The 17,519-nt window shown below is 40.3% G+C and overlaps 1 protein-coding gene and 1 long non-coding RNA gene across 4 annotated transcripts in view; one reads left to right on the top strand and one right to left on the bottom strand.

Moving 5' to 3' along the window:
* exoc3l2b (exocyst complex component 3-like 2b) overlaps window positions 1-14,818 on the bottom strand; it is a 39,281-nt gene extending 24,463 nt beyond the window's left edge. The window contains exon 1 of one of the 3 annotated variants that reach the window (XM_035384869.1): window positions 14,681-14,818. Coding sequence is in view for 1 of the 3 variants with exons in the window: in XM_035384867.1 (XP_035240758.1) it covers window positions 3,567-3,607 (41 nt within the window). In the remaining 2 variants the exon portion in view is untranslated. Of the gene's footprint in view, window positions 1-3,566; window positions 3,718-4,997; window positions 5,186-14,680 lie in introns of those variants that run through there. The other 2 variants (XM_035384868.1, XM_035384867.1) reach the window with 2 other exon arrangements.
* Window positions 5,187-9,123, top strand: LOC118209524. Its single transcript, XR_004761723.1, has 2 exons — window positions 5,187-5,275; window positions 7,786-9,123. It is a non-coding gene; the product is annotated as an uncharacterized LOC118209524 (long non-coding RNA).
* Window positions 14,819-17,519: the final 2,701 nt, after the last annotated feature.

Below are 17,519 nucleotides of genomic sequence, written 5' to 3'. Positions count from 1 at the left end.
ATGTGTCCAGTCAGTGAATTGTACACAGCTTTCTATTAGACAATCTCACATGTACCCCCTCTCCCATCTCACCCCCTAGCACATCGATTTGTATGCATTGCAGATTGTTAGGTTAGTAAAATTAATTTACATTTAGTGATTTAGTGATATTGCACATATACCCATTAGTCAGTTAGCCAGTGTAGCCACTGTTTTTCACATAACTCATATCCCTGGAACACAGGTGGATGCATGTATGTTGAGACACTCTGAATTTGTGTCTGCTAGATGAATGCAATGGAACATAATGAAAGATATAACAGATGTCCAGGTGATTCATCTCACAGCTGACAGATTTCTAACTGATACAGATTATATCCTTCATAACCAGACACTGTGCCTAGAATGCGAATGTAGGACACGGACATTCATCATCACTACAGCATATTTGGTAGATACAGTATTATGCTGGCAAAGGTAAATTTCAGAGGACCCATTCTGCAAATTATATCCTTTTACTTTGTTGGAAGCTCTGGAACTTTTGGTAATTCCCAATCCAGCTCATATAAAGGCAAACTGTTGACCTCATGGCACATTTGAATGAGCAAATGACAAGCTGAGAAGATCTTCAGCAGGCGTAGGAATGCATCATTGGTTTAGCTGTGCTGTTGGTTGAAAATAATTCAGCATTCAGGAAAGAACCAGAAAATTCTTCTCTTAAGCGGCGAGAAGGAAGTGGAAGTTCTAGAAGAGGCAACTCGAGTTCAACTGATGAACGGAACAACAGAAAAAATGCTCTCGATGACTTGCTTCAAATCTTTCATACTACATACATTATTCTCTGGCAGAATGCATATAAAAAACTTTCAAGTAAATATTTTAACACACGCCATTCAAAACCAATTAAATATGTTAATGCCTGCTGAATGGCAATCATAGGGTATTTGCAATGTTTCACATACCAACTCTAGGTGACCCTGAAGTGTCATTAGTACACATTTTTGGAGAAGAGCTGGATTTGTTAAATGAAGGACTTTGTTAGGAAGGAGGTCTTGTAGTCCTTCACCCAGATTTTCCGTGATAACATTATATTTACACAATAAACAAACCGCCTGAAATCTGTGTGTTTTGTTATATCACCTTGGCAATTGTCCAGTTTCGAGGTAGGACAGACAAGAATGACCACCAGGTCTTTATCTAAGAAGCTTTCCAGAGGCTGAGAGATCCACACGCAGCTCATTTATGAGCGTGGTGCTTCGTGCCCTCTGACTCTCTTCAAGAAAACAACGTTGCCATTTTCCATGGACTTCCTCTCGCACAGAGAGGGCTAGGATATTTCAAGCTGGTGACAGCTTGACAGGGACAGCGCTGAATCACTTCCTTCTTGTGTGTGTGTGTGTGTGTGTTGGTGTGTTTGTCCATCCGTTTGTGGGAGGGATAGATGTAATTTTTGAACACTGACTTCAGATGTCCTGAAAGATTTATGAGAAATTCCCTGAGCTGTAATTCCCCAAGTTAATGGTTCAAATCTTTATAAGGAAACAAAGTTGCTTTTTCAACTGGTGACCCAAAGGTCTAACCTCTTCATGAGTAATTATAAATTAAAATGAATAACAGCTTAACACACAATGTTCACGTGTTTTTCCTTTTACAAAAACACCAGTCAAAATCCAAACCATCAAGATTTAGATCAATGGCAATTTATGCACTTTTTAGTATGAAATAATTAAACTGATGCATCATCCCAGTGAACTACACCGGCCCACCGTATTCTCGCAGGGCATGCTTGAAATTCCTGAAGAGGGCCTATTGTGTTTCAGTTTCCTACTCATTTTTTAATGACAGTGTTTCTCAATGATTTTTCCACATGGGCAGTTTGACAATCAAGGTCTCTATATGTGTTCGCAGGCCTTCTCACGGGGACTTAGACAGGGAAGTTCGGCGACTGGGGGCGCGACAGCGACACCAGACATGCCAATAATGGGGGCTATGATGGGCTTGGTTGTTCCGGAACATAACGGAGAGGGAAATGACAGCGGCAACTTTGATGACGCCAGTTTCTGACAGGGCTGAAACAAATCCAGTGCCAGAAATGCTCTTTGGCATCTGTTTTTAACCAAGGTTACTATGAGTCATGTGTGTTCTTGAACAATGAGATAGGGATCCTCACAGAAAAAAAACAATCACAGAAAAAATAAAATATAGCAAAATACTGTGATGTTACTCATTTGTAAAAGAACTGGATTATGGTCTCATATAAAGCTATACGACTAGCTGTCCAAGTATAACAAACCTACAGTAATTCTATGGTCATTTGCATTTGTGTTTATCCACATGACCAAATCCCCAGATCATGTTTCTGCCAAATAAAAGCCAAGACAATCTTAGCAATGAGGTATACTGTATATAATCATATAAAAATGAATTTCTAAATAATGTATAGAGACATTAATGTTGCTAACAATATTTAATCTCCATAGTCCTTTCTATGGAGAAAGCTTTGCGTGCTGCCTTTTTCTTCACTGCAGCCCACAAGATACATTCTGGCTGGGACGTGCAGTCCCATGTAGTGTTGGAATCCCGGATCCCATCTCTTTTCTATAAGTCACATGGTCTGGTGTAACAGAAATAAATTCAAAAGGAAAACTGCAAACTGAACATCAAACAGAAACCATTGGGAAGCAAGTGCAGTCAGCACTACTCTGGGAAAAAAGTGATATCCAGGAAGGATTTGAATCATCAGAACACACCAGAAGTGAAGCGTCAAAAGATCAAACATGGCAAAAGTGCAGCCTGTTCGCTTATTAATCCTTCTACGACCTGGCAGAAAAAACGGCTAAGAATTTAAATTATTGACATAATACAAGTGCCTTGGATGACAAAAGTATGCTATAGTGAAAATATTTTCAAAAATATTATTTATAATTTTTTTTATTGAATGTCTCTCGTAGTTCAGGTTCCAGCATAATAGAATATATGGTTCTTGACATTAAGACCAGACTCATGTCCCCTACAGGGGACAAAAATGTTAATCAAAATTTTTGTTTTTGAACCACAGCTTCAAGGTTCCAACATTTCACAGTCATTTAGTGTGTAGACACTATACTCCTCAGTTATTGTCTTCAGGAAAGGGGGGGGGGGGGGGGGGGGAAGGTGCAGAGGTACGGAGGGGCTGGTCTCTCGGGGAGATGCAGCAGATAGGCCCCAGCACTCCAGCCTGCACCGCCTGGCTCGCTGCCACGCACGGCACATCCATAAAGACCGAGCCTTTAGGTTCAAACCCCCAGGAATGTTGGAAACGTCCCAGGGAACCCTGTGTGACTTTCCCTCAGGGAATACACTGGCCCTCACACACCCAAACGTTGCACAGGACTCATTAATGGAGTGGTTTTTGTTCTTGTTAGCACAACATGGTTTAACGCTCAGTGGGGGGAAGTTGACGAGTTGTCAGTTGAGCATGCACTTCTTGCACCTGCTGTCTCTGCTTCCCTCTTTAAGGAATTACTGAACCCTGCACTTTGCACTTGAGTCTGAGACAGGCTGGAAAAGAACGTCTGCTAATTTCTTGTAAAGTAAAAGAACGTTACCTGCTGACGTTTGAGAGACCTTTTCCCTCAGTATCCCGCATTGCATCTGTGTTTCTTGCTGACTTTCACTCATACGACATTGGGAGATTCTTGACCTGCCCTGAATAATCCACTGCACTTGATATGACAGTTGGAATGCAATGGTTGTCCTATCCTTGTTTTAAAAAAATATTTACCACAGCTGTTAATCATTTTAAATGAGGTGAAGCAACGGCCCAGTCATAAGAATTAACATTCCACTGCCCTTCATGCATCAAAAGTCATGCAGCTAGTATGTGCCAAAGTTTAGAGGACACAGTTCTGTATAAAAAATGTTCTTTTCTCACCAAACAATCTAAGACAATTTCAGGATATAAAAAAAGTTGAATGACTCTTGAATGGTGTTATATCAACAAATCTTTGTTGAATGATACAACAGGTAAAACAGATAGTTCTCAGCCTTCTTTGACATTGGAGTTTGCCCTGCCATAAAATGTCCTACAATTAGTGTTCCGTGACACATTATTTTTCAAGATTATAGCGGTAGTAAATTGTTAACAGTTCCCCTGTAGACAGAAATCGCACGGTTGCTTTTGTGAGCTGATTCATGAAAAGGAGAAGTGAACTTAAATGCTATTTTCCATTGCAGAAAGAGAATGCCTCAGTCAGCTGATTTACAATTGAATTCCCACGAGTGTGAGTGAATAAGACCTGAATCTGACCACAGGGTGCAGAGAAAAAGCACGTAATGCACGTGGCGCACAATAAGGTCATTATCAATAACCTCTTAACCGCCTCTGTGGAATTCAATCAGCACAGTTTTGCAAGACACTCTGGAATACAGCTCAAGCTTCGAATTATTGCCAGTAATGTGCCAAACAAAAAGACATTCAAGATGCATACCTTAAATATATGAATATCTAGCTTGTTTCGCAGGGAAAACACAAATAATAGCAGTATAACTTTCTAAAAACAATAGATATCAATGTACCACAAAACACTGCTGATGTAGAAAAGTCATATTTTTTTAAGAAATGAGAAAACGGAAAAAATGTGATTTTGTCATCAGATTTGTTCCATTTTGAATGCCAAATTGACATAAAATATGAAATTATTAGATAGCTATAGAATTGGCCAATCGGTTAGGGTGTAAACTATTTCCACACATCCATTATTAAGTAAGATTACATAATGTCAATTTGTAAACCTCTGGCACTGCTATAGCCTATGAGCTACTGCTCAGCTTAAGATGAATATCTATTAACATTTTCATTTAAAAAAGTTATTTTGACTGGTAAAATGGTTGCTATATATTTTAATTTTACCGCTACAAAACTAGCATCGACTAGTTTATAGTATCTTGTGTCTATCGCAAATTGATGTTCACCGCATTTGCTCCAATGGGTAACATTGTAAATCAGAAGATTTAGTTTAGCGAATTAATTTACTTACTGAATTCATGGTGGTGCGTCTTTGAAACCAAAGTGGAAAAAGGTTCCAGGGATCCAAGACACACGCAGGGAGAGAGAAATTACTCCTGCCTTGATGCTGACACAGCGGAGTCTGCAGGTCTGACGCAAGCAGCCTTTTACTTTTACTTCTACTTCAAACCCCTACGTCCCCTAAACCCTAATCGCACTTCACTCCAGACGCACGCGGCGCACGCATTCGAGGATTAAACACCTCCGCCGAATGGTATCGCCGTGCAAGGGACAAAATCTTGAATTAAGGTAGTGTCCCCGCTTTCATTTAAAAGGGGAAAAATTGCTTTCCGGTCAGGTATGGGTTACACACACAGCCAATTTATTGAACACAAGGTAAAAGTTTGCATCTGTATTTTGAGTTTTCATTATTTTAACATGCTAATAGCCCAATTCTTCCGACCGTCTATTTGCTTAGTTTTAATAGTTTACTCTGGCTTTGTTTTACATGAAAACACAAGTCGCTGTGCTTATCTGATTCCAACTCATCTTGCAAGGGTATTTCCCGTGTAGGCCTATTAGCACGCTAATACTTTTCCGTGTTCTAAATCAGTAACCTGCTATCGAAGATAAACACTCTAGCCTAACAGGTATTTGCAAGGAAGTAGGCTACACATGATTTATCGGAAAAGGAAAAAACGCTACCAAATGTGACAGAAACATTGTAATTAATTACTGAAAATGTTTTTTTTAACTCATAATTTAAATGTATGGTTATGACTAGATATGGTTTGTAGGCTACAGACTCATTGCTGTTTAGAGTAGCACATGGATTACATTTTCATTTTCACTAAACAGACCACGAGGAAACATTTATTGAATATTTACCACCTTGCATGGTGACCTCTGATAATTCATATTAGTTATGACAATATCTTCCCTATGGCGGGGAAGGGTAATGTGTTGGTTAACGAGACATGAGTTTACTGTACAAGAGTTTATCCCATTGCCATTGTTGCCAAATTAATTCCCCCTAAAAACTCCTGAAAAAGCCACATATTCTGTTGACTTGTGATAAACTTCTCACAATTTGTCCCATATACCTCTTTTTGTAATCCCCATCTGCCATCGACTTATAGGCCTACATTTTTACTGTAAAATTTAGGGGATTATCGCCCAGTCTGACAACCCATTCCCCTCACCTCCTGTCCTACCAACATTCACACAGGGTGAAATGATCCATTGTGATATGCATGATTAATTCTCCCCAAACCATAATCAGACTTCAAGAAATAGGGGAAAAGGGGCTCACCATTTAAGGTGAGCATTTAAACACAGTTTAAAAAGTGCTTTGCATCAATTCTATTTATGACAGACATGCTGAATCCAGTCTGAATGGGTTGAGTCTAGGATTTTGGAAAAAAGCATGGATATTTTTAAACAGCATTTAAACATTGTCACAACAGACTGTAAAATATAACGAAGACAGCATTTTACACAAGCAGAGCCGAAAACAATGCTGTTGTTCTTTTGGTCTAAGGGAAAGTTAGCCAGGTGGATTCAGGTAATCAAAGTTATGCTTTCAATTTTACATAATTTTGCTTTAACAGTATTTATTTTCTTGCAGCAATAATTCCAATAATTTGTATCTTCTGCCAAAGCTTCTCTCTCCCCCCATAGACCCCATTGTGACATAGACCAGTGTCACAATGTCTTTGAGCAGTATATTCAACCCATTTTCTTATGAATGCTAATCAGATTGGAATACCTAAACATTGCTTTTGAGCCTTGTTTAGTTTTAAACTGGCTTGTGTTTATCCAAATGCAGATGGACTCCTGTCTCTCTTTACACCAAACAATTGCAGTAGCAGAGTACCAGTACATATTTCTACGGCATTTGCACTAGGCCAAATGTATAGTTTTTGCTTAAATGCAGTCCTTGTAGGTGGTCATTGACCAGGCTTTGACATTAACACTGACACTTAGGTCAGACAGATTGCAACTCTCACAATCAACCTCTTTGTATAGATCTGTGTTGCGTAAGTATAAACAGTTTATATTTTGTTTTCCCAAAGCCATTACTCTTGGAACAGTCTTGGTTGAAGTGCACAAATGACACGTGTGTGTGTGTTTGTATGTAAGATATGTGACAGTTGTGAAGGTGGCAAGAAAATGTCCTTCACTGTGTGAGGACATTCCTTGTACATTCTGTACAATGTACAAGGCGTAAAATGGCTTCCGAACACATGAGCAAACTGGCTTTATTTACTAGCATACAAATGGAAATGTCTATGCTACATACAGACCATGCTCAGTATTGTTCAACTGGAGTGATATGAGTGATATGACCAATATGTGAATATGACTTTCAAAACCATGAAAAGTAATAATTAATTACACTGCCTTGTTCATTTCCACCATGTTTACATTGAACATTATTATTCTGATCTTATTTGGAGATTCTGGTTACGATATAGCCTTATTCAAAAAAGCAAAACCAGGTTAAGCCCTTATCCTGACTATGCAATATCCAAATAAGATTGCATATGCCTCTAGTAATCCGAAAATGGAAATCATATAAACACCTTATTCCATGTGATGCGTGTAAATGGGATACTTGGAATATGACCGTAACCAGAATAAGGATCATTCAAATTTAAGTGGTTGGTGTGGGTTTGGTGGGCCTCCAAAATCCTCGGACCAGCTCTGTGTGCGTGTGTGTGTCCGTGTGTGTCTGTGGGTGTGTGTATGTGTGTGTGTGTTTTCTTTTCACCCCTCATAAATTAATATTTTACTTGTCCTTTCACCTTCATCCTCAGCCTCGTGCAACACTCATTAGCCTTTGACTTTACGGTCCTAACCGTTCCTCTCTCTTCGCCATCACTCTTCCTATTTCCTTTTGAGACGCAAAGGCCAGGACACGTGCCGAAAGGAAGTCAGTCGACTGCGTATCAATTCCTTGACAAACACAATGGAGTCTGCAGAAGTGCGTCACATCGGAGATTATTAAAAACGCCATCCTTTCTTAAGTTGGAAGCATTTCAGAAGGACATGCCGTAGGCAGAGGATGCTCTGGCTCCCAGCAGAAACGTTAGAAATGTGTTTGTCCTAGCATGGGAGAACTTTGGGAAATAGTTGGAAAGAAAAAAAAACAAAAAAAAAAAAAAAACAGAAGAGCCCAGACGCTGATGTATAAACAAAAGAGCAGGCGCGAGTGCCCGTCCTTTCCTCTCGGCCTGCCCCGGAACGCTATCGCAAAACATTCCAGTCAGCAGTAAAGGACTGGCGGAGGTCACCAAAGCAAGACAGGGGCCCTGCAGAGGTCTGTCGCCAAATGGAGACGTGGGGGAAGAAACGCCTAAAGATTTATTTTTTTCTTTGCCCAATTTGGACAATGATAACCCCCCTTCAGCCCGGCTGTTTGTTTTTCTTTTATTTTACGAGTTCTTTGTGGCTGAATATAGACTTGCAGCCATACAAAATGCTTTCGTAATGTTTAGCCGTTTAATTAGCAGTAAGGTTTAAAAAAGAAAGGAACGTTATGACCTCTGGAAGTGGGATGCAAAATGCACAGGGGACAGAGAATCAGATTCACAACAATCATACATATACATGAAGCATTCCAGTCATTGACCAATCAGCTTTTCCTGCCAAAAGTACTCATTATGGAATGCATTACAAACAGAAAGGATATTAACAACTGTTTTTGACAAGTTTAACGATGAAATACTGCCTAACGATAAAAAGTGTAGAGAATTTAAATTCAAATTTGTTGACATATTGCATCCATTGTAATTTTGTGCCAAATCTGTATTCATTATTATGTTGTAACTCACTATATGGCACTATTTTGACTTTTAGTGTCATCAATTGTTTTATTTTGTGAAAATTATGTTGCTGAATAATTGTGCGTTTTGTATTTGGTACCATTTTAAAACGGGCCAAACACAAGTTATGAATCAGCCTTGGCTAGAAACTAGATGCAGCACATCTGTTTCTTGTTTTTAACTTGTAACAGTGTTAAATTGCACTGTACCAAAAAAATAAATGACAAAATAAAAAAATATATTTGATGTGTTCAGATTAAAAGTTACTTGTGTGTAATTTGATAATATTAGTATTTGCTTTTAATGCAGATACTACATTTTAGGGGATTTTTTTTAAAAAAATTTTTTTACAATACATATAGCTCAATTTACATATTTTAGTGTAGGCATGTGGTAACACATGGAAACAGAAATAATTACTTATATTCTTTAATTAAAATTTTTATTATCTATGATAGCCTATTGTTTCTTAAGTGATGTATTACTACACCTTTCTGTTAAAACAAACACAGTACAAATAAACAACCATATAATTGATTTAGAATATATTTTTTAAATTATTGCATTATTATTAGCATTGAACAATGGTCATTTGGATGCATTTCATCTTGCGGTAAGTTATGGCTGCCACCGTCTATAATTTGTCAAAATAAAACAGAAGATCTGACAAGCTAGCTAGTCAAGTAGCTACACTACTGGGCACTTTCACTTCTCAGTCTCAATAATGGACAAAAACAAAACTGAAACGGCTTAGATTAATGGGAAACTTTTTCCATTGACTTACTGTGGTTATACTAGTTAAATGGGTTTTCACTTTCATAGCAAGCTACATTGTAATTTAATGGTCAACTGTATTTTCAGTCATTCTTAAATAGCAATGTCAGTGCAGTGCAACCATAAATATCCTGCTTTGTACATATCAATTAAATTTGCCCATCAAAGGGTTAACAGACCAGTTTGCCTGTCTGACCAGGGGGACCGGTCATCCTGAGCAAGCAGGTTAATTTGTCAGAGCACCTGCTTTAATCTAGAGCACATGGATACTGATTAACCCGGATGTCTCGCTCACTTTCTGAACTGAAACCTGGTCACCTTCTCTGCAAGCTGTTTTGCATGTGCTCTGTGAGAAATGTGATGCGTGCAAACTTAGTCCAACCAAGTCTATTGTTAATGCACCAGACGACCAAGTACAAAAAGGCTGCAAGCAAGTTGTGAATTGGCTTATGAAATTGTATGGTAAACCATGAGAATGGTGGCCCTCCACAAAGTCAACAAAGACTAGCAGCATGTGCAAAATGATCTGTAAAGTTGCCTCCACTCTCAGAAAGAAAGGTATGAAAAAGTGCCTAAAAACGTGCAAAGGCTTACACTGGGGCAGTACTCAATAGATACAGAAAATTGAACCCCTAGCCCTCAATACATAACTCATTTGTACCTATTTTGTTTGTAAAAAAAAAAGTACTCATTAGTACCCAAAAACAGCATCATTGTACTTTCAGGGTCCATTTCCCAATTTTTTTTTAGGAGAATAAGAATGTACCTTAAGTGTACCTTTATTTCTGAGTGTGTGGTGGAGGAAGATCCTCACTACTATTCTCCAGGAGAATGGACTCCCCCTCCTACTGAGTCTGGATCCTTCCAATGTAGGTTTCTTCCAAAAAGCCTTCCAGGGAGTTTTTCCTAGCCACTATCACTGGCTGTTGGTTTGCTTTGTGGGGATTTAGGCCAGAGTAAACTGTGACGTGTATTGTGACAAATCCTTAAAAGGATTAAAATCCTTAAAAGGACAATCCTGTAAATGTCTGTATGATAAAATTTGATAGATTCATTGATTAAAGATGCCATTTGGCAGTTGGTGTCTCCATGGCCGTTTAACAATGGTTGGGATACAGAATCAGATGCTATTTTTTACACAAGAATGATAATTGCACACAGTGTATATTTAAGTGGAAATAATGTGAGGATGCCACTGTCTTGTGTCTCATTCCTGTTGATTATCGAGGGGAGAGAGGGACAGGAAATGTTGAAGCAGGCTCCACTTATCGAAAAAAAGCTGCTATTTCACTTTACGCCTAGGCTTCTATATAAAGGAACAGCAATTCGCATGTATTTGTGGTTTGGGAACAGGAAATAACACTCCATAACATCGGCCTTCTCATTGTCATCAGGACACGAGCTGGTGTCTTGTCATCCTTTTCCACACGGCCACTAAAGTTATCTTGGTGTTATTGTGAAAGTTTTTGCTGTTATTGTGAAAGTTCTGCAATGTTCCAAGCTGACCAGCATTGTTCTGTTTCTGTTTTCAGTTTAAATAATGACATAAATCCAAACCTTAATTTAATTTTCATAAAGCTACTGCTGTCCTACCGCATCTCAAAGAGCTTTCACAGGAAATTGCATGTTATGTCTTCCCTTAATTCAGGACCACCTTTCTTGGGTGTGTGACATTTCACATCCTATTTTTCTGAAATCACAGATGCTTCCATTTTAAACAAATAGGAAACAACCTAAGTGATTTTCCCAAATAAATTTCTTTGCTATTTCTTACACACTAGAGGGGAAGGAGCCAGAGGACAAGAAAAGGAATGTGGTTTCAAACAGCACTGGCCACATTGTTTTCTGGGTTTTGGTTGACGTCTTCTGGCTAACGAGACCCTCTGGTTATTCTCTCGCATGGAATCCTGCTGTGAACTAAATTACTTTTTTCTACGAAGGACTCCTGTAATACATCAATAAAAGTGAGAAGCTGGCAAGGTGTGTTTTGCTTCAGGCTGTCCTCAAGGTAACAGCGAGGGCTGAAACGATGCAGTTCTGATAACCACTCAACGTCAGGCTTCTGAACTGAATCCTGAGTGATTTCACGTGTAAAACCCACAGATCACAAGCAGCATACTGCTGTGTGAGTGACTGGTAGATGGTACCAGTTTTCACTTTTCCCCCACAACAGCCGACAGCTGACCAGCCTATGTAATTTCTGCTACTGTATCCGGTAAGGAAACTTAATGCATAAATTCTGTTCAATCACTGTTGTAGACTGTGATAATTTATGATGATGATTTACTTTGATGATATATAGATGTGGGAAGCAGAATGTCAGAACTAAACAATTCAATTGTGATAATAGACAATAGATAGTTAAATAGGTGAAAGATAATAGATATTACGGCACACTCAACAATGGGCCACTCTATTTATTTATGCATGCCAAAAAGAAATCTGGATCGTATTTCTCCATCTCTGCTTCCTGGTTAACTGGTCACAATACATATGGAAAGGTTTCCATATTTAGGTGGTGTCTATCAGGTTCTGCAGTAATGCTGCACATCCACAAGGGGGCCACAAGGCAGCCTTGCAGCCACGAGAGGGGTCACCGGAGGGCGCTGTCAGCGCAGCCCTGCCTGCATCCTGTACCTGCTGCGTAATCTGGAGCCGCAGGACGTACCCCGGCGAACCGCGGCCCCATCCCCCAGCCAACGGAGAGGGGTGACGTATTCCTGTGTTAATCACCCGCTGTGCTTCCGCCCGAGCTCGTTAATCTGTCCGTGCGCCGCTCACCTGCCACGGCGGGTTGTGTGTTTTGGCAGAGGGATGCTCAGAGCAGCGGTCATCGTTTACTTGATTTGTGTTCCCTCGGGCTGCGGTAGCATCCGCAGCTGGGTAGAGCCCCACGTAAGAGCTCAGGTGAACCGCCTCTCGCCGGGTGGTTTCTGAGACCTCAGATGGCACGGGCTTTCGTCAGGTTAGCAGCATTCAGGAAGACAGAATCATTCTGAAATGCAGTCCCTCGCCCTGGCTGCTCTTCACAGTCGTGCACGAATTACACCCTGAAAAGTGATTCATCTGAGCTCTGTTTTTCCTCCACTCCACGCTATTTATCTAATTTACTTCTCTCCCCTTTTCATGCCTTGATCAAACCCCATAGCATCGATGCTCAGGTCATCGGCTACCAATGCGACAGCTGTTAACACTGAAGTGCATACATATTACAGGTAAGGTCTGCCATTTACCCGGCCATTTGAATGACCAAAGAGGGAAACTCCTTTATGCGGGAGCTGTAGTACCCAAGGGCCACAATGCAATGGCCACAAATGTTGTCCTGCACTGCGTTTTGCTGCATTTTATTTTTTACTAACATCTTAAATGTAAATTACATTACATATTACATATTACAAATACATATATTTCTTGTGACTTATCAGACCATCAAGTCCATGATTAACTGAGAATAGAGCAAAGTTGCTCTAGTCTATTCTCTTCTATACACTCCGTTCCTTGACTTGACGATCTGATTAGATATTAAAAAATGATTAAACTAAACTATTTGGCTTGTGACTGAACATTGTGTGGAGCACTGGAGGGGCCTGGACTTGCGCCCGGTCGGATACTGGTTAAAATTCCAGGCAGAGCACTGCATGAGCATAGGGCCAGACTTTAACCACTTCACTGAATATTCAGCCGTGCAAATGTGTAAACTGTATGGGTTGCAATAGGTAATGGCTTCCACTTAGCAAATCAGTAATGAGAATCCCAAACAGCAAGAAAACTCTTCAGTGAGATCATTGACCCAAGAGGAGACACAGCAGCCGTGGACATAACTTGCCAAACGTGTTCACAGAGCTAGCGGCAAATGTAGTTTACTGTAGTTTACTGTGACGTGTCTGTCAGGTAAACCATAATGGATGCTCACTCGCACATTTTCATTATGTTGCATACATGTCATATTGTCACCCAAGCATTAGAGAAACCCAAAGAGAGAAGGTTGATGTTTTCTGAATGTCGTGCCATTGCACATCAATTTGTTCATGGACTTTCATTGCTGCATTGTTTTCTTAAAATGTTTACATTGACTCGTAGTCTTTTTTTAGTGTCTTGGAATTGTTAACAAACTGTGAGTTGACGATGACTTCTCCACTGAGGAATTTTCCAACAAATTTCCCAGATAACCATCAATGAATCACGAGGTCTTGTGACTGACCTGCCGGAGGGGAACAATCTGTTGACGCAGACCCGATTCCTCACTGGCACACTGTTTACGGGGTCATTTATAGTCATTAACCAGTAAGCTGTTGTAAAAAAAAATCATGATGAGCTGCTGCGTACAGTGAGCCACGGCTGATTGGTTAGGGAGGAGGTTGCTGCGATCCGGACTGTTTATGTGAAGGCAGGACACAAACGAAGGAAGCACACATAACGCTGTCGTCAATGTGAGATGTGCCGTGTGAGTCCTGCTCTGTGGCTCGTTAAGAGGTCGTTTGTACATCCACAGAAGGCAAGTCCCATCTGCAGAAATAGCTGTACCCAAGGCCCACAATGCAATGGGGCACAGATGGTGTCCTATAAGCATTATAAGTTTCCTGGCATTTAGACGTCAAGGCATCTATCTTACACTGCAGGAATTCACAGGGCATATATACTCTGAACAGTATACCGTGATGGAATCAGGTAAGCTTAGTATTTTTTTCTCAGTCTATCTGCAGATTGCATCAGGATATCTGAATTCTGCTTGAATGAATGCTGCATGAATGATGGATTTAAATTTGTTCAGCTAATGATCGAAGAACAACTGCAAAAACCTAACTGCCGATCAGACTATGAGAGAAGCCAACAGCAGAAAAGTTGTATAAACTTCATATGTAACAATCACCACATTAGGCTCACTAGTGTACGAATAACAGCAGTGCACTCAACAAGACCCACGACTGTCTGAAAGCCATTTTATGATGGATCTCCTGCAGACCATGACAGACTCCAGTCAAACCCCAACCTTCAAAGACAGCCATGCAAAGACCTCTTGTCAAGAAGCTAGTCAAGACAACTCAACAACGACTAGAGCAATGACTGCTTTTTCCCCCCTGCACTCTCGACAGTATCTAGCCCATGCTCTTACCTTGCAATGCGGTGATCAGCTTCAGTGCCGTGGCATCCCTGTGTGGAGCGTGTTGTCAGTCTGCCGCGCGCGCGTGTGTGTGTGTTTGTGTGTGTGTGCGTGAGCGCGTCTTCTATGGACTCTGGGGCCGTGCTGCTTCCTGGCAGGCCTGTTTTGTAGCCTAAGACGATGCTTTTTCCTGAGGAAATGTTCCATCCCCTTTCCTCCCTGCGTGGGCCTCTGCCGGGGGAGGGGGGGTGGGGGTGGGGGTTGGGGGGGTTAGGGGGTGGGGGCTGTAATTATACTAATTGCTGGTCCAGGGGGCTATTCTTTCTTTTGCTCTTAAAAATTTATTTGCTTATTTATTAAATGAATAGCTTACACCCCCCCCCCCCAGGTCACTCCCCCTGACCACCCCTACCCACCCCCTCCCAAAAGCAATGGGGTTGGTCTGACCGGGGTTAACAAGGGCAGCAAGGCGTTTATCTGGCATTTTTCCTTCTCTGTTCTCTTTTGTCTGAGTTTGTTGATGCTGCTGATGCAGCTCCCCCCCAAGCTCCATGTCCAGGTAGAGGACTGTTGTGGTATCAGCTGTCAGGCTGTCACGTGTTTTTATGCTGGCTTTGTTTAAACAGGTTCTGTCTCACACATGATGGATGCTGTTGGACAGAGCCGGCCGCTGGCATAAACAGTCCTTTAGGGCCACTATGCACTAAATAAGTGCCTGATACAGAGCCACAACATATGATGTTGTATTTTAGGCATTTTTTCATGTCCTATTATGAGAAACAGCCAGTGCATTACTGCCTGTATTTTGCGTTGGCTAAAGCTGTCAGTTTGTTTAATTCAAGGAAAGTTGATCTGAGTTCATCTAGAATAAAAGCTACCTCATCAGCTGATTCATCACTGAAGTGTTAGGTGTTCTGGTGGAGCCCCCTTCAGGTAGGCCCCTGTTACAACTTTTGAGGAAGAACCCAATCCATAATTCAGCTGTCCAGGGGCCTCATTTATAAAAATGTTCTTAGATTTATACTTGAACTTAGTCTTAAGATAATTTCGGACGGTGTGCTTACGTTTGATTCATAAAAGATACCGAGCATAAGAAACCTTGCTTACGCAGGTTCTAAGAAGACCATTTGTAACTTACACACCTGTGATCTATAAATCTCAAATTAACTTAAAATTGACGGCACCTGAACCTGCCTTACAAGCAGCAATTTCCCCTCATATAATGCTAGCAAAAATGAAGGTTTAGTCAGGAATAACCATGGACCAAAAGAGAAAAGCAAACTTTTTGGAAGATGCGATCATGGAGATGATAGAGGAGATTGAAGACAGACAACACGTATTATTCGGTGGACTAAATAGTGGGTTGACAAACAAAGCCAAACAGGTAGCTTGGGAGTGTGTCGCTGCTGCAGTGAACGAGGTGGGGCAGCAAGACAGAACTGTGGCTGATCTGAAAAAGAAATGGTCTGACCTTAAACTGCAAGGGGAAAAAAAAAAATAGCCATACATAACCAGCAGGAAAATCACTTACGTCAAGTCTAGACTTTGCATAGAGATAAGATCATTTCCACGTCAAAGTAAGGTTTTATAAATAACTACTTCTACGTGGTTTTCTGCGTAAGTCGTACTTAAGATCAAAATTGATCATAAGTCCATTTTATAAATGAGGCCCCAGGGGCATATATAGAACCATTTGACTGATCAAGTTTTTTAGATAATCATACCCAAAATGACATAAATATATACATACCCTACCTCCTGCCAATTAGAATTTGAACATAACAGAATGTTATTACACTTATTACACTGGTCCAATATACATACACAAAATACACTAATTTCAGGAAAGATACCGACATTTATAATCCATAGTGTTTGTTTCATTTGAATTTAAGCCACAACACACTGTCACCCTAGTCGATGTGAGACATTATATTACATTCGTTTATCAAACACCCAGTACAGACCGACCTTAAACATATGTTGTGACAACGTTACAGAACATCTGTCTGCCAGTGCTAGCATTCCCATAAAAGCAACATGACTTTGTTTACTCCACAATCAAGTGTGCGAAATATTTACAGAACCCAGTTGTTTTGGGAGAAACATGCGTATTTCTAACATATAGACAATGAAGAATCTGATGTTCTGATATGAACCAAAAGAAACTTGTGTGTATTTGAAAATGCATGTATCTTAGAGAGACGTTACATGGGATAATTTCTGATTTTGTTGATTCATGTCCTCTCCTGCCATCTAGAGGCTGATTGGTGCTCACTGCAGCTGGCTTGCTGTCACCAATGGTCTGCCTGTATCACAGATGTGCATGCAGTTCATAGTAATAACTATCAATAGTAATAACTATTATAAGGCTTTAAAAAAACATTTGTCCTGAACACTGATAATGAATTCAAATGTTTAGTTTTTTTTGTTGGTATGGCTTGTTGTTTAGGGGCCAACTGGTTTGCAATTGTTTTATTTACAGTTAAATAAAAGTTTAATTAGTTTGGGGAAAATTCTGAATGTGCTCAGTCAAAGATGTACACCTCTGTGACTCCTGCCAGATGAAGAGGGTGACAGCTGTAAAATAGGGTATCTGAGTTTCAGCCAAGGTGAGCTGAAGTTCATGATTTGTCATTCAGCTTGATATGTCTGGTAGGGAACTTTAAATGTATGCCATGATATATTGGAAGGGGAAGGAGATAGACGTTGTTGCTCTTGTCTTATATTATTGTGTATCTTTTGAAATCTCCATTATGTTTTAGAAGCAGAAGACTCTGAGCCCTGAATACTCTTAATAATTTAGGTCCCCATTTGGACTTGAGAACATTTAGTATTTCAAAAGTAAATG

The sequence above is a fragment of the Anguilla anguilla genome, chromosome 12, assembly GCF_013347855.1.
Source record: "Anguilla anguilla isolate fAngAng1 chromosome 12, fAngAng1.pri, whole genome shotgun sequence".
Taxonomy (NCBI): domain Eukaryota; kingdom Metazoa; phylum Chordata; class Actinopteri; order Anguilliformes; family Anguillidae; genus Anguilla; species Anguilla anguilla.
This window is presented reverse-complemented; position numbering and strand designations above follow the sequence as displayed.